The 22523-nt window shown below is 36.9% G+C and overlaps 1 protein-coding gene across 1 annotated transcript in view; it reads right to left on the bottom strand.

The window, feature by feature from the left end:
- The window catches only part of MCTP2 (multiple C2 and transmembrane domain containing 2), a 251663-nt gene that overhangs the window by 3308 nt on the left and 225832 nt on the right, over positions 1-22523 (bottom strand). The window contains exons 20-22 of the mRNA XM_060003640.1: positions 18382-18491; positions 6177-6286; positions 289-386 (exon numbers count right to left, since the gene is read on the bottom strand). Of these exons, the coding sequence (XP_059859623.1) occupies positions 289-386; positions 6177-6286; positions 18382-18491 (318 nt within the window). The remainder of the gene's footprint in view (positions 1-288; positions 387-6176; positions 6287-18381; positions 18492-22523) is intronic.

Here is a 22523-nt window from a genome sequence, read left to right as displayed (position 1 = left end):
GGGAAGGCAAACGATCAGAAAAGGGACAAACCTCACTGTACTACAGCCTCACAGTGTGAGTTCCAGATCATTCTTAAGTAGCTCTTTTTCAGGATAATTTTCCCCAATCATCTCATGCTTCTGGACAAAGGTTTTCTTGCCACCTCTTTGCAAGGCTGGCCTCTTTAAGGATTTTCTGATTCGCTATCTCAATGACTCACACAAGCACAGCCCTGTGCTCCTCTGGCTCTGAGGCAGGCCAGACTTCAGGGTCGGGGCCCCTGTTGGGGGTGAGAGTTCATTACATACCTTTTGAACATCAGACGGTACTCTGGAGAGGAAGTCTAGTAGCTCATTATTGTCGATGGCGTAGGGATTTCGAAACTTCTTAGTAAATTTATTTATGCCTGAAAAACAGAAATATCGGGAGATCTCTGTCTGTCTGCTGATGTCTCTCTATCCATCTATCTATCTTTAAAAACTCACCTGACTGGGAGAGGGGAAGCAATCACAAGTAAAAATTAGTGTGAAAACAATTACTGGACCTCAAGTCATGCACACGTTGCTGTCATGTGGAATCATTCACAAATGTCTCTTCTTGGAGGAAGGAAAGGGGGATCATTGGAGAGGGGCTTTGCCTTCTTCAGCTGTGAAAATCCCATTACAATTCCATCAGCAGGGCGGCAGAAACACACACTAAAACTGTGGAGCTCACTGGTTTTTTGGACGACACTGATTAACAGCCTCCTCTGCTAGGAAAATGAATGTCCCAGATGGGAAAAGGCCTTCACTAGCCCAAACAAGTCTCTGCTTGGGAGCTCTGGACCAAACCTAGCAGCGGGAGGTGGAGGGTGGGAGTTGTTTTTCTGTTGTTAAAAAGAACCCACAAGAAATCTATCTCCCGCCCCCCCCGTCCAACTCATTTTCACAGGTTTCTCTTCTCTCACTGCAGAACAGAACTTGACATGTTGATTTTACTTTGATGCTGCAGGAAACTGTGAAAAGTTATTATTGGAAAATTATCTTACTGTGGTTGCTAGCTTAATTTATGGACCGTGGCACTGGTGCGAGGGTTTGGCTGGGCCATGAAGTCGGTGCTGATTTAGGACAATGGTAATTAGAAGGGGGTGTGACGTTTAACTTGTCCTTGGTGGCGGCACCTTGGGCACGTGGGCACGTCCAGGACAAGCTCTGCCCACGGTTCCCTCTTCAGAGGGAGGCGCCCCTCCACCAGCTTTTGTCTCCTACTCTGCTCCTAGGAGCTTTTTGGAGGTGTGTGTGCCTGTAGCCAGAGTTTATAAACGTGGTCTTTTCACTAAATGTCAACCCTTTGTGCCGAGTCTTAGAAGCAGAAGGTGGCCTTCTGAAGTTTGCCCACAGAGTGCTTGTTTATTAAGGACCATATCTGAAGTCCTTGTCAATCTCCGTGATGCTGAATGTTCACGTTGGTGGTACCCTGACTGGCTCTTACTCTGAAGGCAAGGTAATATTTACCTGTTCAATAGTCTACAACACAGTAGAGGTTTGATGTTTTTCTTCTCTCATTAAATATTATTTTGCCTTCATCTAAGAACTGGACTTTCGGCATGCCATTACACCTGACACAATGCCAAACTCCTGGTAGTTTCTTTAGAGAGGGTCGGGTTCACATCTGCTTGGCAAATGGGACCTGGCCATGTTCATAAGTCAAGGGTGCTTGTTGACTGGGCTGGGGAAGACTTCCTGCAAATAGCCCACTTTTTCTCAAGTCAAAGCCACTCTATGCCTTTCTTCCCTCTGCCTCCACAGGCAGCTTCATGTTTCTAGCTAAAATTTCCCCCAGTGTTCCTTTAAAATACTCTCCACTGTGTTATTCTAAAGACATTTAATTGTAGCATGGGCTTTCTGGCAAAAGAAAACAGACAAGGCAAAATGATGAAGGGAGACAAAGACGTATTGAGGAAAGATATATCTTCTATTGTTAATTATATATAGTGTGCGCATCTGGAGTCTTTACAATGAACAGCCAGGCAGGGATAATATCACAGCCGATCAAAACACTGCATTCTTAGTCACTGAGTAGATTATAAACCTGCCCAGTAGCTCAAATGCACCAATAAGGGCAGAAGAAGTCCACAAAGCACTCCGACAGTCTATGTTTGAAAAACTTTGTTAGAATAAAAATTATAAGGAACTCAGATTGTGTGCTTCAAAAGCACATCTTGTTTTTTCTCAGATGTCACAGGCTCAAATGTCAGTAATTCCACCATATTATCTACAGTGTAAAATCAAGTGTCAAGAGGGGATCATAGAGCCTGTGGTCATCTTTAAAGGGCAACTGGGCAAGGAACAAGGGTTTCGGAACAAGAATAGCTGGGTTCCAGTTCTGGCCTCACCATGTGCTATTAGCTGTAGTTTCAGACAAATTACTTAACCTCCCTGAACCTTATATTTCTTATATTAAAATTTGAATAATAAAGACCTATATTATATAGTTCCTTGGGTTGAAGGGAGAATCACATTGGACAACAAAGGCAAGAGGATTCTACAATCTGAAATTCCACCACAGTGAAGGGGGCTACCATCATTACTGTAGATGTCAATAAGCCAAGAAAACAAAGCAGGCGGTGATGGAAGAGTCTTTATACTGGCAGGTATGTGACTACATACCAAATTTGGAAGTTGTGGGTTTCTCCAGTAGCATGCTAGATGTACCTTTAGATTTTTTCACCTAAACGATACAGATAGAGCATATCTGCCGTAAATTTTTATGGTTTTTTTTTTAGCCAAAGAAAGAAAGTGGGATTTCAATCCCAAGGGATTAACATTTGGGAAAGACACTATAATTTAATGATGATAGATTGAATAGATCAGTGGATTGGAATGAGCCCTCTGGTTAAAAAAATAAATCACTCGGAGAAAGAGAGAGGAAAAATCGCATGGCTGCTTTGCACATATGGTCACTAGGGAATAGACACTTGAAACTGAATTAGAACACTTTATGAGTGACTGGCATGTAGCCCTAACTGCAAAATACTGGTGGGGATGGGCGAGATGGGGCAGAGGGTCCCTGCTTGCTCCTGTATCAAACACTAAGTGTCTTCCATGTGATATATATTGCACTATCAAATGGAGGTACAAAGTTAAATAGTCACAGTTTCTTTCAAGCAGCTCAAAATCTGGCTTGGAGAGTTTGTAATCTACCTGGGAAATCAGAAGTGGCTAAGATCAGAACTGAAAAAGTATCATTAGAGCATCTATGATGAAGAACAGAATGGAAGGAATATGGAAACCTCTCAAAAGGTACAGAAAACCTCCATGGGATCTAATCCTCAAAGGTGCCTTGCCTTCTAGAAACACATACAACAAACAAATGACCAAAATTCAGTAGATACAGTTTTCTAGAGAAAATTCCAGACATCCCTCCTAAACCACTTCTAACTTAATTTTCATAATTACACTCCCAAATAAGAGAGGTGGTGAGCTCAGAAAATGCCATCTATGTAGATCACAGGTATTAAACTTGCAGACTCATCCACTTATAAAATATTTGCCAAGTACCCACTAAAGATCTATTACCTATATGTAGCTGCACTAGGAATTATACGGTTAAAGAGGAAAGAAAGTATCTCACCATTTAAAACCTTACAATAAAGTTGGTGAGTCAAGGAATATTCCCCACAGCCATCATGAAATTAGGCTGCTTTCATAGACTTATGTTAAATAATTATGCTACTTAATAAATACTTATACAAAAATGTTATTTGGATGTAAAGAATAGGGAAATACAGAACACAGAGTTAAAAAATTTTGCTCCAAAAGGTTAAAAAACATCACACACAAAAATTTAAGGATCTTATCCACCACTTCAGGACTCAATGAAAATGAGTAACTTAGGATAAGAAATAGTCTTTTGATGCTTAATATGGTTAAAAGGAAAATTAGAAATTTAAGACGTATAAAGTTGTCTTCTTCTACGTGATAAATTCTCTGCCAAGAATACGATCATGTAAGAGACGTGCAAAGGAAAGTCCTGGATCTGTGCTAGCTAATAACTAACTTGTCTTGGAAAAGAATAAATCCTAACAGAATGGCAGAATATATTCCATGATGGTATGGCAGGTTTTACATGATGAGAAGAGGCAACAGGTCATGTGATAAGTCAAGGCTTATCCATGGTAAGCTCATCAATAAACTATAAACCTCTGTCTAAAACTAAAGAATGAGACACAGAACATAAAGATCAAAGGGTTATTTTCATCCAGGAGAGCATCTTAAACTCCATGCTATTTCATAATTTCATCCGTAAGTTGAACAATAAATAGAACAATGTCTCATTAAGTAGATGCAAAAAGTTGGTGTTGAAAAGCTGTTAAGAACTTGGAGGATAAGAGGAGAAGTCAAAGGGATGTGGGGTAAATTGAAAGATGGATTGGAATCCCAATACTGACAATCTAAGGAAGAAACATAGTATAGTCTTCTTTCTGGAGGGAGAGATGCAGAAAAGCAAATCAAGTATATACCAGAAGGATGAAGAAATCATGTGCAACAGTGTTTAACAAGCTGACCGTCAACTCACACCAACTTTTTAAAAAGAGCAAAACACTGGCCAAATGCTTATAATTCTGGATCAAGTTCTTGTTAGGGTTCGACAACAGTTTTAAGATCTGTGTTTTAAATGTGATCAGCAAATGGATTGAGAAACTAACACTTAACGAAAAACAAGAAAGAATGAGATGATTCAATCTATACAGATAACATTCAGTATATGAGTATTCAGGGAAATGCTTTTATAAAATATGTATTCCTTCTTAATCAATGGGCCCCTGAAAAGCTCCATGCTCTCCTTCCTAAAGGTCAAATATGGGCCAATGTGCTGAAACTGAAAAACACAACAGAAAAACAAACAAAAACTAAGCATGGATATGAGACGACTTTCTCCAAGAGTAAGAGTCATGAAGTATTAAAATGGACCCCTGAAGAGGGAGTTAGAATATCTTTTCCTTTTCTAGGGCTTGTTACAAAGGAGACAGACTTTATGTAATAGGATTTTCACCTCCTGGATAAAATACAGAATGGATTATGAATGGATTATGCTCTCTCAAAATCATTCTATTTCTGAAATGTTATGAGTTATTCCATTTTTCCCATGACTTTTCCCATTTCTGAATGTCTAGTTTGGCCTTTCTCATCAGCAGGATTCTGCCTGGGTTCTCTTTGGAAATGGTCTACATTTAATGGTTTTAGAAATATTATAGCTCCCCCTCACCCTGGCATTTGCAGGCTTTCAGCTTTTGCTTACAGATGAATGCATCTCAACACAGTCACCTACATTTGGAACTTCTCTGAACCTCTCTTAACATCTGAAGATCCCTAGAAGTAACTACGGTTAAGAACTGAGCAGTGGTCACAGGAGCTGAGCAATGGAAAACGAAAACTGATAGATTCTTCCAGAAAAGTGTCGATTGCTTCTCCAATTAACTAACTGCAATGCACTCTCCTTATATCAACCCAACGCCCACCCAGCAACAGACACAAATATTCACGAAGTTGCTTGTAATTTTTCCAATTGCTAGCTTGAGTAGGAAATCAAGTCCTGACATTTATTTCCAGTTTGCTGTTTTTGTTTCTACTTTTTTTAAAAGCAGCTAAACTTTATATAGGCTCACCATTTCCCCTGGTAAATAATAGCTTTTTCTTTCCTTTCAGGCACTGGTTAGGTAGTCACTGAGGGTCCCTCCCTTTCACCTCACTGCTTCTGGATTTAAGTATTGGGTTAGGTTATTTTTTTCCTTCCAGGGGAGATAAAGTGTCAGGAGCAGGCTAGCAGTGGTTAGATCTACTTTTACATAATATAAAGGGCAAGATGCAGGTGTTTGCTCACTCTGAATAACAGTGTTTCCTGAAAGTTACTGGGCCACAGCAGTATATTATTCAAGAGTATTTATGACTCTGAAAGCCCAAAGGGAAATAGCATGCACAATCACATTTTTATTTGATTGCAATTATGCAAGCGGCCTATAAATATCTATGCTAATCGTTCATGTAACTGGCCTTTTCAGGGAGGTCCTGGAAGTTTTTGTTCCCCCAATACTTTTCTTAATCTCATGTTTAATTGCCAACAAGAGCACATTTAAAGTTTATAGCCACACTTTAAAAATGAGTTATTGGTTCTTACCTGGAATTGATTGCTAGCAAAAGGACCGTGCCAAACTTACCCCAGATTAAAATGATGTACCGCAGTGGAATGAAATACAAAGTGATGGTGGCGACTGCCAGTATCAAACAGGCCAGGAAGGAAAGGAATGGGACCGTCCAGTTAAACGTGCTGTAGACAAACCACATACATGTCATTTTCTCTGAGGCTCAAGAACAGCTGTAGATTCATTTTGCCATGTTTACTTCTTAGTTTATACACATGAGAAAGGTCTATTGGAAATGTTTCTTCTCAAAACTTGGAGATAAAATCTGCCAAACTGATTGGGCAGTAGAAAAACATTCTTGAGGAGAAAGTCACAAGACCAACTGCCATTCGGCTTGTCAGAATCTTGGTGACTTTGCCTTCCTGGAACCGACAGTACTGAAGAGACTTTGGTTCTCCAAAGTGATTAAACACTGCAATACTGTTATGTGGCTCCGTGCATGCAGAGCTTCAAAACGAAAGGTGAGTCAGGTCACTTCAAAGTCAATATTTCTCTCTCAATTAACACATGGTTGCCAGTAAATATTGAGAAAAGGGAGGATATTAGTACAGTGCTTTTGCATTTTTCTAATAACTTATATTTAGAATTTCCAGACTCACTGACTCCAGAAGGTTCATAATGCCCTGAAATGGGCTGGGGAGCATCTGGCTATAAACCATTACACCACCAACCCATAGACAATGTAGGGAATGTTGCCGTACATTATTTTCACAAGGCCCTTGGCTCCTTTTGTTCTATCTATTGCCTGCTTTGACTTGAGATCTAGAATATGGGATGTAGAACTGAATATACTATGGAAATCCTTGCACAATCCTAGAAAGTGATCATTAAATCCAGTGCCCTGATGAGAGCTCATGAGTGTCTGGGGCATTTCTTCTTCTGGGCCTTCATCTTTACTGAGATGAAAGATTTATTTCTGTTGTCTGTTTTTTTGGTGGGGTGGGTGTTAGGGGATTTGGGAAGAGCAGCTTATAATAGTTATTGGGCATTTAATATGTGCCACTGTCCTAAGATTTTTTTTTTATATATTCAGATTGTAATGCTCACAAGTAAGGATTATCCCCCTTTTACAGATGAGCAAATCAAGCCTGAAATTAGGAGTTTGGTGTTAACATATACACACTACTATATATAAAATAGTTCAACAACAAGGACCTACTCTATAACACAGGGAACTATACTCAGTATCTTATAATAACCTATAATGGAAAAGAATCTGAAAAAGAATATATATATATATATATATATATACACGCACACACACACACACATATACATACACAACACTGTAAATTAACTATACTTCAATAACAAATTTAAAAATATAAGAGCAATCCAGTTATACCTCACTCTCTTGTTAAAAATTGTTATTAATATTTTAAATCTTTGCCTATGGAGAGATACAATATTATGTACACATGTGTGTGTATTTAATGTCTCACTTCTTTAAAATATAAGCAAAGGTGAATGCATTTTAATATGACTGTTGGTCATTTTAATGTGTTTCTTAGTGATATCTAGCTTATTTTCTTGCCAGAGGCAACTATTTAGGGAAGTGCTTAAGAAAATTGATTTTATAAGCAAACTGACATGGGTTTGAGTTCAAGCTCTACCTCTAAAAGTTGAGTGACTAGAGGAAAGTGTTTCAATCAGTCTGAACAATAATTTATTCTCTAAAGAATGGGAATAATAATAATACCTACAGCATAGAGTTTTGCTAGAATTTAACAGGTACTTGCATTTACAATAGCTCTGGTAACACGTGAAAGATGGTTAGCTTAGTTTTCATATTAAATTTTTATCTTAAGTTTTGTTTCCAAAAAAAAAAAAAGTTAGCTCTGCTTCTAGCACACTTGTAAAAACTCAAAAAAAAAAAAAAGGAAAGACGTTACTATTTGTCTATCCCCACCCCCCTTGATGTTTTCTTCAAATAAAATCTCTCTGGATACTAAAGAAATCGGTCCTTTGTCATATTTGTTGCAAACATTTTCCCAGTTTGTTGCTTTCTTGTCTTTTAAAAAAATCTTGTTTATAATTTTTTAAAGATAAAAATTATGTATTTTACATGACTAAATTCATCAATTTTTTCCCTGTTGATTTTTAGATTTGGTATTTCTTGTAAAAGACTTCCCCTAGTCAAGTGATTTGACATCAAGAATTTGAATAATCAATATTTCCCCCACTCCTTTATCATATTGCTTTCTATGTTATTTTAAATGTCTACATATTTGTAGTTCCATTCCTGACTATTCTCTTCCATAGAAGAATTTGTAGTAGAACTTTTTAGTAGGCAACCTCACAATATTTGAGAAAATGTTATGGATGCCACAATTGCCCCTGTTATGCCAGGGCAAGAAATTTAACCTGCAAATATCTTTGCACAAGGACACAGGGATAGTACATGAATGTGTGATGCAGTATGGTTTGCAGTAGTTAAAAAAGAAAATAGCTTCAGTATCATCAATAAGATAATATCTAAATAAAATAAATATCTAAACTTATCTAAATAAAGAGGAAAAACTAAATAGATTTACATTCTGCAATACAATACAGCTTTAAAAAACAATGAGAATATGAAAAGAACACCCACACAAACACCTTTGCCCTCAACACAGAGGCTCAAAGCTAGATACAGTGAAAACCTAAGTTTCAGAAATATGTAAGTATGTATATATATACACACACACACACATACTGAGAAAACCTCTGGAGGATATACTCCAAACTGTGAATGATAGCTCAATATGATGGGGGGAGAGGGAAAGAAAGAGGGAAGATGGAGCTACAGAGAATAATGGGAAGCTTTCTGTTTGATTACTTTTATAATGGATGTATATCACATAATCAAAATAAATAAAAATATAAAATCAATAAATTAAAACTGAAATAAACAAGTAAAAACAAATACCAATCTGTGTGCCCCATTTCTGTTTTTGTTGTTGTTGTTGCTTTTTAAAGCAGCGACGTAGTAAGTGTCAGATCCTGGATGCCAATCCACAGGTAGGTAGCAACGAACCCATCTCCTTTCCATTAGGTGAGCCTAAGCAATGTACTCTACTTCTCTGTGCTTTAATTTTCCCATCTGTAAAGTGGGAATAATGACTTTCTACTTTATAGAGATGCTGAGGGGATTCAATGAATTAATAAATGTAAACCCCTTAAAAACAATATCTGGCACATAGTAATTATTCAGTAAGTGTTACTTAGCCTCATTTTTCTTGTTTTTATTGCACAAAAGTGACATAAATATCAAAAAAGCTAATTATATCAGGTAGCCTTTTGAAGATAATAAAAACTATGGAAAATGCATGGAACTACTTTTTATAAAGAAATATACATTATGGCTCCTTTTCTAAAAATAGCAAACCTGACTTTAAAAAAAGTTAAATAATAGCTAAATAATTTTTAATACCCTGAAAAAAAAGAGAAGGCCACCATTAGGCTGACATAAAAATAAGAAAACATCAGAGTATAAAATATATTGCAAGAATTCTGGAGATTACCAACCTCCAAAGTCAATTTCACTCTAATAATTTCTGCCAAATATTGAAATTTTGAACTCCTGCATCTGTTACCTGCATGGGGGGCAGAAGATAAAGCCTAGGGCCTCCACAAAGGAAGATTCAAGTAGAAGAACACTGCATAAAATTTACATTTTCAGGGTAAGGATGAATTGAGAGAGACAGACAGAAAGACAGAGACAAAAAGGAAGAAAGGAAGGGAGGGACAAATCCACCATATATAAGTGGATGCAAAGAACTCTCTTGTGTGTCACGATGCTAGTGCCAGGATTTATCATCTGAGTTTATGCTACCAGTATACTCTGAAAAGCCTCAGCAAAAAATTTAATTAAAAAAAGAGATCCCAGGTTGAGTCACCCCAAAGTGACTCGAGCAATAATCCTCTCTAAGGAAATGCACTATCAACTCAGATATCTGAGTATGCCTCACACACACACAAATCCAAGGAATATGAGTTCATAATTAAAACTGCAAAATATAAAAGGACACACAGCATCATGAATAAGAGCCAGCAGAAGTAACAGCAAAATCCCAAACAAAAGTCTTCAAATACAGAAAGCAAACACAATGTGTTAAATAATAATGTTTAATAATTTAAAAGTCAAAAAACAGAGGCTTAAAAATATAGTCAAGGAAGAGATGATGAAAATGACCAAGAAGATTTGAAAACAAAGCAAGGAGAACTTTAAAAAGATATGCAGTGATTAAAGTTAAGACCCCCCAGGCTTCCCTGGTGGCACAGTGGTTGAGAGTGCGCCTGCCAATGCAGGAGACACCGGTTCGTGCCCTGGTCCAGGAAGATCCCACAGGCCGCGGAGCGGCTGGGCCCGTGAGCCATGGCCGCTGAGCCTGCGTGTCCGGAGCCTGTGCTCCGCAACGGGAGAGGCCACAGCAGTGAGAGGCCCACGAACCGCAAACAAACAAACAAACAAATAAACAAAAAGTTAAGACCCCCATGCATGGATTAAACTGGATTTTAAATATCAGAGGAAATAAGGTTATGCAAGATAGTCCAAAGAAAGTACTTAGAAGGCATCACAAAGAGCAAAAAGATAGAAGATGTCAAAGAGAAGAGACATGGAACATAGATTAATTGACTGAATTGACTGGGAAGATGATAATAGTAACAATTAATATTAGACTGTGGTAATAAGCCATGCTGTAAACTCTAGGGTAACAACAACAACAGCAACAAAATGGCAAAAGGGTGCTTATATATAGAGGAAAATAGAAGAAAATTACAGAAAATAATGAAAAAAACCCAAATAACAGAGCAAGGGTAAAAAAGACACAATAAAAACCACAGATTTAAATCTAAGTATATCAGTAACCACATTAAATTTGCATGCACTACATGCTGCAAGTAAAAAACAGTGACTCTCAGAAACAAGAGAGATATCTAAAACATAAACAGGTTGAAAGAAAGTGATAGAAAACTTGTATTATGAAGAAAGCACCAAAAGGAAGACGGTATAGCCACATCATTAGTTAAACAAGACATTAAGAACAATTTTTAAAATCGGTCACTTTCTACTGATTAATGATCCAATTAAACAGGAAAATACAACAATTTTAACAGGTACAAACCAAATAACATAACTTCAGAATATAGAAAGCAAAACCTGATCAAACTACAAAGAGTAGACAAATCCATGACCCCAATGGAAGGTTTTAACACACATCTTTAATTAATACAAGAAGAACCAAAAATAAAGACCAGTATGAGTATAAAAGATTTGAACACCATCAACAAATTAATCAATAAATGTATATAAAATAATGCACTCAATAACCTTCTTTTCAAAAATTTATAAGTTGGCCATTTGTTAGAAATTAAGCAATATACTTCTTGGCAAGGAAGAAATAAAAATAGAAATTAGAAAAAAGTTTTTACTAAATGTGAATTGATAATGAGTATCAGTGCCTAAATGTTTGGCATGGAGTTAAGCATTTAGGAAACTGTAGCGCTTTAAATGCTTACGTTAGGAAAACAGAAAGATTGAAAATAAATGATCTAGTTATCCATCTTAAAGAGTTAGAATAAGAATAATAAATTAATCTGAAAGAAAGTAGAAGGAAGAAAGTAATAAAAATAAAAGTAGTAATTAATGGAAAAGAAAACAGGGAAGATTAACAAAGGCAAATGATGGTTCTTGCTAAAGACTAACGATTGATAAGTGACTGTCAAGAAGAAAGAAGGGAAAACACAATTTTGAGCATAAAAAAGTGAACAATGCTACAGATTCTACTGTCATCAAAGATAGTAAGAGGATTTTATAAACAACTTCATGTCAAAAAGTAGAAAATTTAAATGAAATGGAAAAACTCTTAGAAAATGACAACTTACAGAAACAGATATGAGAAGAAATAGAATAGCTGAACAGATCTCTATATATACTACAGAAACTGAATATTTAATTAAAATCTTCCCTGAAAGAAAACTCCAGGCCCAGATACTTCACTAGAAAATTATATAAAATCTTAAAGGAAGTAATTACAACAGGCTTACACAGACTCTTCCAGATAATGGTAAAGAGAGAACACTGCCCACCTATTGTATGAGTCTAGAATAACCTTCACACCATAAAGAATTTTCAAGAACAGAAAACTATATATCAAATCTCACTGATGGTCACAGCTGCAAAAATCCTAGGCAAAAAAATTGTAAATAAAATCCCAGCATATATAAAGAGATTGGATAGCATGATGAAGCTGAGTTTATTCCAGAAATGTAAGATTGGTTTAATATTTGAAAATCAATCATAATAATATACCACATTAACAAAAATAGGAGAAAACAAAAACAACCATAAGGTTATCTCAATGAATGCAGAAAAATGTTTGACAAAACTCAACCTACATTCACGATAAAAACTCTCAGCAAACTAGGAATAAAAGGGAAATTCCTTAAGCTAATAAAGCACCTTTACAAAAACCTACAGAAAACAACATTCTTAAGGGTAAAATGTTGAAAGTTTTCTGTCTGAGATCATGTATGAGAAAGGAATGTTCACCAACACCAATTCTGTTCAACACTGTACTGGAGCTACTAGCCAGTACAATAAAGCAAGAAAACAAAGTAAAACGTATAAGGACTGAAAAATAAGAAAGAAACAAAAATATTCCTAGATGATATGTTTATATAATACAACAACCAGAATAATAATTTTCATATAAAAATTAAGATAATTAAGTTTATCAAGGTTGATAGATTCAAAGTCAATGTAGGAATATTAATTTCACTTTTATATCCCAGTAACAAACAGGTAGAGATGAAATCTGAAAAAAAAGATACCCTTTAAAATAGCATGAAACCGGGCTTCCCTGGTGGCACAGTGGTTGAGAGTTCGCCTGCCGATGCAGGGGACACGGGTTCGTGCCCCGGTCCAGGAAGATCCCACATGCCGCAGAGCGGCTGGGCCCGTGAGCCATGGCCGCTGAGCCTGTAAGTCCGGAGCCTGTGCTCCGCAACGGGAGAGGCCACAACAGTGAGAGGCCCGCGTAACGCAAAAACAAACAAACAAACAAACAAAAATTGCATGAAACCAATCAAATACTTCAGACTATATCTCACAAAAATGTGTCAAATTTTTATACATAAAACTCTCAAATACTGAGGTAAATTAACGATGATCTAAGTAGATGAAGGAATATATTACATTCATATGTTAGAAAACATAAATTTTAACAAGATGTCATTTTTTTCCCAATTAATGCAATCCTTATAAAGATCTCAATGATCGTCTGCTTGTGTGCATGGTGTGTCACATGTGTTTATGTGTTGGATGCTAAAAGTGGAGATATGTACCAGACACATTCGTACACACACTGTCAGATTAGCCCTCCCAACAGCCAAGTCAGTTAAGTCATGTATTTTTCTCTTGGCAACCCACAGCTTTAGTGGTAAAATGTTTAAATGTTCCACAGTTTTTTAAAAATTTAAGACACAGAGGAAGAAGGTCAAAGCAATTTACCAAAAATAATACTCATAATAGTTAATATTTTTATGTGATTACTAAAGGCCATCCACTGGTTTAAACTCTTTATAGGCACTAATTCATCCAGGAATGTTATGAAGTAGGAATTATTATTATGCCCATTCTACAGATGAGAACTTGAGTCAGAAAAGGTAATAATGGGCCCCAATCACTTACTCCAGTATAAGTGGCAGAACTGGGATCTGAATCCAGAGAGTTGGCTCAAGAGCCTACACTCACTGTCTGTATAGTAGACATTTCAGAAAATGTAAGATGGCACATTTTACTCATTTAATCCACTGAATATTCCTGCTTGTAAGACTGAGGACTTAGTTCAAAGATACTGGCACTAACACTCAAAAACTTACTAGACCATCACTCCAGTTACCATGGAGTATCTTGTCTTTCACAGAATGCCCAAGATTGAAGAACTCTGATAAATCAAAGCTTTCCATCTCAAAATTAAACAATTTGTTAAATATTTTCATAGAAATCCCTGGACTTCCTGACTTGGCAGCTCCCTAAATTCTAAATAGGGAATCCCTGACTCAAACCTTTCAATGAATGAAAAAATCCAAGGAATCCCCATTCATTCATTCAACTCTTCAGGTTTACTAACACATCCTAAGAATGTCTTTGACAAAATTTCAAAACAAAACCCAGAAATTACTGTGATCACATCCAGTAAGGTGGGTAAAACTCCATCCTAGAGTTTCTCTCCCAAATGGGTGCCCCACTAGTTGACCTTTGTGTCAATGAAGTCATTATTTTCCTCATTTCCTAGGCATGGAAAAATGAAGTCCTCTGACTCTTCTACCCATGGAAACAGAAACGAGGGTCAAAAAATCCTGCAGAAAAAAAAAAAAAAAAAAAAAAAAAATCCTGCAGACCATTCTTTCGTGATTTACCCACATGATGCTTTCCTTCATACATGCGTGGTATTCACCACAGTTTGTGAACTCTCTCCTCACAACTGGCCTCCTGTCCTCACCTTGGTCTTTCTGCCTTCATTCTCTGTCCCTTAAACATGTAACTTTAGATAAAATATAAGATCCATCAATCTATCATTCCCCACGTGCTCACCATCATTCAAACTTCACTTATCCTGCTTTCTCATCTTCGTTGCTTAATATTTCATAATATTACTTCAAAGAAGTTCTTCTTCCTAGGAGTGTGCCTTCTAAGCCTTACTCTGGAACATTTGCAGGGATGACTCCCCTGTCCTAGGTCTACCTTAATTTCATTACCTCCTCTGTGGAGATTTCCCTCACCACTCAAGGACACAAGTGTTGGAGCCACCACTCTATCATCACAGGACATACAAGATACCTCAGTATTCTGACCGACCCTGTCTGCTGCCTGGGATAATATAAACGTCACATGTTAAGCAAATGTTAGCCTGATGCATGCATACATTTGAAACCTGTATACAATGAAAGAAGGTAATTACAGAATGTAGAGAAAAGAAAATACCGTTCACTCCATGTAAATGCAAAATCATCAGGGTCTTTGCTGTCAGGAGCAGGGAAGCCTTGCTCTGAGAGATTTATGTAAGTCTATTTATTTGTTAGCTGCCAAAAGTTGGGGTAAAAGTTTTTCCTGGTCCTCATGCGCTGAATTACAATGGAATTCCAACAGAGTTACACATGACGTTGTACTTGAATGCCCAGTGGGAAATTTAAGGTCACTGTAGTAATGAATGGCCAAAGAATTAATAGGAGTTGAGCCTCATGTGCCTTCCTGTGTTGCAGCTGGGTAGAATAGTGCTCTGTTCATGGCTGAAAATACGTCTCAGACGTGGCCACCACAGCTGTGTTGGGCACAGCCGCCGTCAAAAGCACTGTAGAGCTGGGGGCCTGTTTAAATCGCTCTGACCTCTTCTCATCAGACACAGTTCCTTGACCATTATCAACTGCACAACAGCTACATTTGTCTATTAACAGACATTCAAACATGGAGATACTTTTACCAGAGGACATGGCCTTCTTGCCTCAGTCTTGCCCCCACTCCACATCCTCTTATCTTCTTTGCTGCCAGTACCTCCCTCACTCAATTTTTTTCATTTGCATTTCCATCCACTCAAGGCCCTGCATGACCAGCCGCATCTCCAGGCTCTGCCACGTCCATCCCCAGTGGCACAGACCTACTGACACCCTTCCGTCTCCCTGTATCTAGCACAGCCTTGGGCTTTGAGCCTCTGCACAAAGGTGCCCCCCATTCATCAACTCTGTGCCCAGCTAGCTCTTCTCATTCTCAGAGATGCTGATAAGTTGTTGCTTCTTCAGAACTTTCCTTTGTTTCTCTCTCTCTCCTACAACCTTCCTGGGATGTAGGACCTCCCCCCGCATCCTACCTAACCTCTACCTAGTATCAATGCTATTCTAATTGTCTTATTAGTGTTCTTCCCCCTCATTGGAAAATAGATTCCTAGAGAGAGGGAAGTGGGGAGTGGCAAGATGGGGGTGGGGGTTTAAAAGGTACAAACTACTCTGTATAAAATAAATAAGCTACAGGAATATATTGTACAACACAGGGAGTATACCCAATATTTTATAATAACTTTAAATGGAATATAATCTATAAAAATTTACTATCTTGCACACTTGAAACTAATATACTATTGTAATCAACTATACCACAACAAAAAAATGAATTAAAAATAAAGTATTATTTATTTTAAAAAACACACAAAGAAAGAGAATAGATCCCCAGAGGATGATGACATTATAGTGTAAAGTGAGGAGGGGAAGTTCAAACCGAAGATCCATGGCTTACTTGTCGTGTGATCTGGGCTTCATATTTAATCATTCTGTATTTCAGTTTCTTCATCTGTAAAATGGGGATACTAACAATCCTTACTCTGTAGTGTTGTTGGAATCATTTAATCCAATTCCTTTAAGTAACTCCTTAAAGAAGTTGCTATGTAAAGGGCTTAGAACAGTATCTGGCTGGCACATGACATTAGCTGATGTTTCTATACCGCAGGCCTCTCACTGTTGTGGCCTCTCCCGTTGCGGAGTACAGGCTCCGGATGCGCAGGCTCAGCGGCCATGGCTCACGGGCCCAGCCACTCCGCGGCATGTGGGATCTTCCCGGACTGGGGCACGAACCCGTGTCCCCTGCATCGGCAGGCGGACTCTCAACCACTGCGCCACCAGGGAAGCCCACATTTCTCATTCTTAAACAAAGCCAGTGCCTGAAATTCAAACGCTGATAGTTGAATGTGTGAATGAAGAATTATAAATGCTCTCTTCATCATTTCACTATTTTCTACTGTCACTTATGTTTTTGCTAAGCAATTTTGAGGGTACATTCAGGAATCATGTTTCAATTTATATGAAACCTAGAGAAATAAAGCAGATAAATATCAATATACATGGCCAAAGCCCCCTACTGCTCTTTAATTTTTCTTGACATTGTTCGTGGGAATAACAATGTGTAAGTTCAGTAAAAACTCACTACATTTGAAGATGACTTTGAACCTGTTTTTTTTTAAGCAAAAGAAACATGTTTGCTATGCCAACAATAAATGGACACTCAAGGGCAATTTCATGTAATAAGGGATGGAGGAATAGCATCAGTAACCACAGAAAGTTCCATATTAGCTGTTTATATTTCCTCATGTTAATCACCACTTATTGATTTTCCTGCATCTTGATAGACAAAATTTCACTGGGCTTTTAGCACTAATTTTAGTCTCTTCTTTACCCATGTAATTTCTAAATATTATGTTCTTTACTTAAAGAAACTAGAATGGCCAATAAAATAAGAAACAGTATTAATTAGTCTTTAGAAAGAACAACATGGCTGACACAACTCTAGATTTAAAGGGGGAACAAACATCTACAATTCAAAAGAAAGAAAAAACCTGCTCTGTTCATTGGTATCATATGAAGACCAAGTTACGCAGAGTTCACAATGTATAAAACAAAATAAATAAAAAAATAAAAACATGAATCACAGAGAGTTTTTCTCAATTGAGACTCCATTAGAGAATTTAGCCTTTATGCCCTAATGTAGGTGGATGGCAAGCTATGGGTTGGAGCTGAGTCAAATCTAGCCTGACATCTGTTTTTATAAATAAAGGTTTATTGGAATACATATCACATCCATTCATTTACATATTAACTATCTGCTTTTACACTTAAACAAGGGAGCTGAGTAGCTGTGACACAAACCATATAGTCCAAAGCTGAAAACATTTACTCTTGGTTCCTTTATGGAGAAAGTTTGTTGACCCCTGTCCTAAGCTGTCCATGTATGTGATGAATTAACTTTACATCTTTGCATCTGCAATGTTACTAGTTAGGTACCATTTTTTGGAGAACAGAGAAAAAAATTTCACTCAAGGCACTTACTGTATTCTGTGATTCAGATGAAAAAGCCTCCTTTAAAGCATATTTGCTTCCTTTTTTATTTCTGTATAGGACAATCTATTTTTTAATCTATAGCTTATCACTTAAACCAGAATATTTTTGAGAATGAATAGAGACACTATTAATAATTATGCTGGGACAACTGGTGTAAATTGGGCCATACAGCCACCCTGTGAAATTGACAAGCCCAAAGAACACACCAACCAAAGTTAAAAGGCCCAGACTGTTGCTTTTGTTTTTTCTTTGTTTTTGCATTTTCTGATCCTATCCTTCCTAAGACTCCCCACCCTCGTTTGTCCTAGTGGATGACAGTTTCACTTCACAACAACACAAACGTAGAACTTACTTTTTAATTCTTTCTCCAAAAGAAGCTATCTCCTCCAAGATGTTCTGAACAGTTGAGACAATATCCTGTACCATATAGATTCTTTCAATTAAGCCCTTTTTCTCAGATTCCTAAGAAACATAAAAGATTTAACTCAGTTACTTCATTTTTATTGGTCTGCTATAGAAACTATTATGCCATATTATCATAGCATGGTTATTATCAACAGAGTGACTTCAGAAGATAAATTTACGTTTTTCACAATTTATTTATTGACTCCCCCAGATCCCTGCCTACTCGTGAGATGTGACCACTTGTAGTGCGCAAGCATGTCGCTACCTCAATATCATGAGCTGATAAAGGGGAGCCCCACAGACAAAAGAACTTCATTTCCCTGTGGAGTTGCTGCTTCTCTCAGAGAATTCTGCAGTCCTTTCCATTGGCTGACCCTGATTTCTTCTGTCTTCACAAGGTTAGCTTACTTACCCTTCTCTCATTAGTCCTTCAGAAAGGTTTCCAGCAGGTAACAATAAGGCATGTTGGATATCCAGATTTTGGAATATATGGAATTCAGCTTTCTAAGAATATTACCCTTACTTCGCTTATAGAAAACCTAAAATGTGTTTTACCATGTTAGGTAGCTAATGTTTATAAAAATAAGTTAGAAATTACTCCCATATTGGAGAAAAGAGGATTCCCTGAAGAGTGGCATTTTCATGCTATTTCTTATATTCTGATACCATATCCTAGCTCCCTTATGAACTCTACTGTAACTGGGATTTAGTTAGTGTCTTCTTAGCTCAGGCCTAGCTGGGTCACTGTAGCTGTCACAACTAACATATAGTACCTAAAACCTCAAATAAATCTAACAAAACTTATTTCTTTTCTACCTAAAATTTTACTTGGGTTAGAATTGTACTAAATTATTGAGCAAATATCTTCTAAATTTAAGAGACCATTTCTATAATAATCTTCTTTGCAGCAAAAGAAAAAAAAATCATTCTCATCTTGTATTCTCTGTCCCATCAAACTGGACCCATGGATGGAAGAAGGGAAACACACCACCCCATACTGATTGCAGTGACTGGTAAAAGCACCAGTATGGCTGAAATGTCAAAGAGCACAAATTTCCCTTCTTGCATCTGCCCTTGTTTATGGAGCTACTGGCAGAAACAGAGCAAAGAGAGGGGCTGAGATTAGAATATACCATCGCTACCCCCTTTTGAGTAAGGGTGCTGGGCTGGTTTGAATAACTTCTTAAAATCTGTTCTGTACCCATTTATGCCACCATTCTGTACAGAAGGAGAGGTCATACTCATTGCTTCCTCTTGCAAAGTCAAACTCATAAGACATTTTTACTTTTTCACTCTAATTTTAAATTTCTTCTTTCCCTTATTCTCTTACAAACTCTAATTCTTCAAGTCGTTTGCATCAAAAATTGGATAGACTGTCAGAGCGACTTAATTCATCTTCAGCAATCCACCAACATCTATTAATGGGCACAATGGTGAAAACCCATCTCTGTCTGCCACAGAAGCATTCATGTTTATAAAGGAGGATTTGAAAGCACCAGGGAATTTGACCCAAAGGGCAAAAGTGGCTTCCTCTTCTCAACAGTGTAGAGTTTAGGTCAAAACAATTTCTTGGAAAATGACTCAAATTTCCATGTGGCTCAATTTCATAAAAATTTCCTATTTTAGTTGACTGATTTTTTTTTTCCCCCTATGGAACAGCCAAATGTGGAGGTTCTGGTTGTGAAGAAAAGCCTGAGTTAGTACACGAAAATAATAAATGATCCTCACAATGTTCTTTTACTTTTTAATGAATTTGATGTTTTAGTTTGAATATTCAATATTTAAAGACTAGGCCAAAGAATTCCACTGTATCTAGGGTACCAGCATAATTTATGAACCGTATCTGTACACTTTTAAGAGTGAAAGCAATCAGAATTATAAATTTTTGAAATATTTATCAACTGACAACTTGGTTTATTAGTAGATCTATAAAGTTATTTCATTAAATTTTCATAATATTGTTTCAAAATTTAAAAAATGTATTTTACATGCATTAGAACAAAAGAGATGTGCTTATATTATCCGAATTTTAAAATGATACATGAAGAATGATTATTCATGCTACATATTCATATATTTAATTTGTTTCCTAGTTATATCTGTTCATAGTCCCATGTTAAGATTACTTTTCCAAAAAATGTACTTCTTTAATGTCATCTTTTCACTTATAATATTTCATAAAATTGTTCTTACTTATCTTCAGAATTGCACTTAATGGTCATTAAATTGACACCTTTAATTGACTCTACTGTAGGCCATAATTTTAATTACAAAAATACTCTCTCTCCAGGCACTGAGGTACCTTGAAAACTCACAACAAAAATGTGATACATGAAGAATATTCTCAATTCTGTATTTTAAATATTGAAATCTGTATATATTTCTGCCCAAATAATTTCAAAGTCATGATATCTTGTATCCATTCATATGAACTTTCTCTGTCAATCTTTTTTCAAGATAAAACTTTAAATAAGTTGTCTCTATGATTCTCCACAAAATTTATGCTGAAAAATTAATGGCTTCTCAATTTCCTTCCATTCCTGGGTAGAATTTATATTTATCCTATTAAAAATCAAAAGATTTTTTTTATCCCACAAATTGAGATAATCCAAAGTGTAACTTCAGAACTTAAACACTGAATCGTGCGCAAATAGGTCAACTATTTGACCTCACAGTTTGCTTTGTGCTGAATATCCCTTTCTTTCGTAAAGAAAAAAAAAAAAACAGTATCTTTTATGCCAGTTCTTGTAAAATTCACTTCCATTTACTAAAGGCTTCCAAAGATGAAGTTACTTAGCATTTTCAGTCATCAAAAATTTTGATTAGGTCTTCCCTGGTGGCGCAGTGGTTGAGAGTCCGCCTGCCGATGCAGGGGACGCGGGTTCGTGCCCCGGTCCGGGAGGATCCCACATGCCGCGGAGCGGCTGGGCCTGTGGGCCATGGCCGCTGGGCCTGCGCGTCCGGATCCTGTGCTCCACAACGGGAGAGGCCACGGCAGTGAGAGGCCCGCGTACCGCAAAAAAAAAAAAAAAAAAAAAAAAAAAAAAAAAATCCAACTGATACGACCAAAATGCAACAAACATTTAAAAGATTTCTTTTTTTCACAAGAGTTCAATAGCTTTGGGGAATGTTTAAGTTGACTGAGAGTTCTTCAAAGGTTTCAAACATTCTTAAAACCAGATTGATGGATGGACGACTGGCAGCAAAAACAAAGTGCACACTGCCATGCTGAAAGTATATTTTTATATCTGAACATATCTCTGCCAGGAAAACTGCTGTTGCTATCCCAACTCTGTATACATAAAATATTTACAAATGTGGACACTACAGCTTCTAATTCAATTGGTGGTGCATTATCACTTGTCTGTATGCGATCATGGATAATCAGGGCACCATGATCTATCAATTGTACATTTCTGCTTCAAAGATCCCTTCAATTTATATGAATATCTTATTAGCCATGATGCTGTGCTTCATCAAAATCTGCATTCACATTATCACTACAAAATTAAATAACCCTCAATGCTAAATGTTTAAACTAAATTTACAATAGCATTCCTGATGTCAGAGATTTCATTGTTTGTAAAATTAACTTGCAAAAGCTTTATTTTGATTCCGTATAGTGGATGAAAAAAAATCATAATTTCAAGTCATCATGGCGGCGTATTGGAAGTTTTCAATTAGCAATAATCATGCCTCATTGATTGAGGCATTGTATGAGTACAACAATTTCAGAATTAACTTATTTGATATTCTGTTTGAATCATTTGATGGCATGCTAATAAGACTGGTATCACTTGACTCTTCACAAGGTTTTTAATATATTGATGCAATTGAAGTCAACACATTAATACCTTCCTTGCCCTTTTCCATACATGCATAATTAAACCTTGGAATGGAAGATGAGATAAATGTGGAAGAACAGTCATTTGATCTAAAAGAAAAGTCATGCTGCACAGAGAGATTTTTAAACACATCTTTCGGGCTGTGTAAATTAACATCATGTTTCCAGAAATAGTCTCCTAAAAGTAACTATTGACAGCTGAAGGCTCTTCAGCAGGTTTGTAACTTAAGTTTACATGTTTCAGT

Source organism: Delphinus delphis, chromosome 2 (assembly GCF_949987515.2).
Source record: "Delphinus delphis chromosome 2, mDelDel1.2, whole genome shotgun sequence".
In the NCBI taxonomy this organism is placed as follows: domain Eukaryota; kingdom Metazoa; phylum Chordata; class Mammalia; order Artiodactyla; family Delphinidae; genus Delphinus; species Delphinus delphis.
Note: the sequence above shows the minus strand (reverse complement) of the source record. Positions and strands in the feature narration are given on the sequence as shown.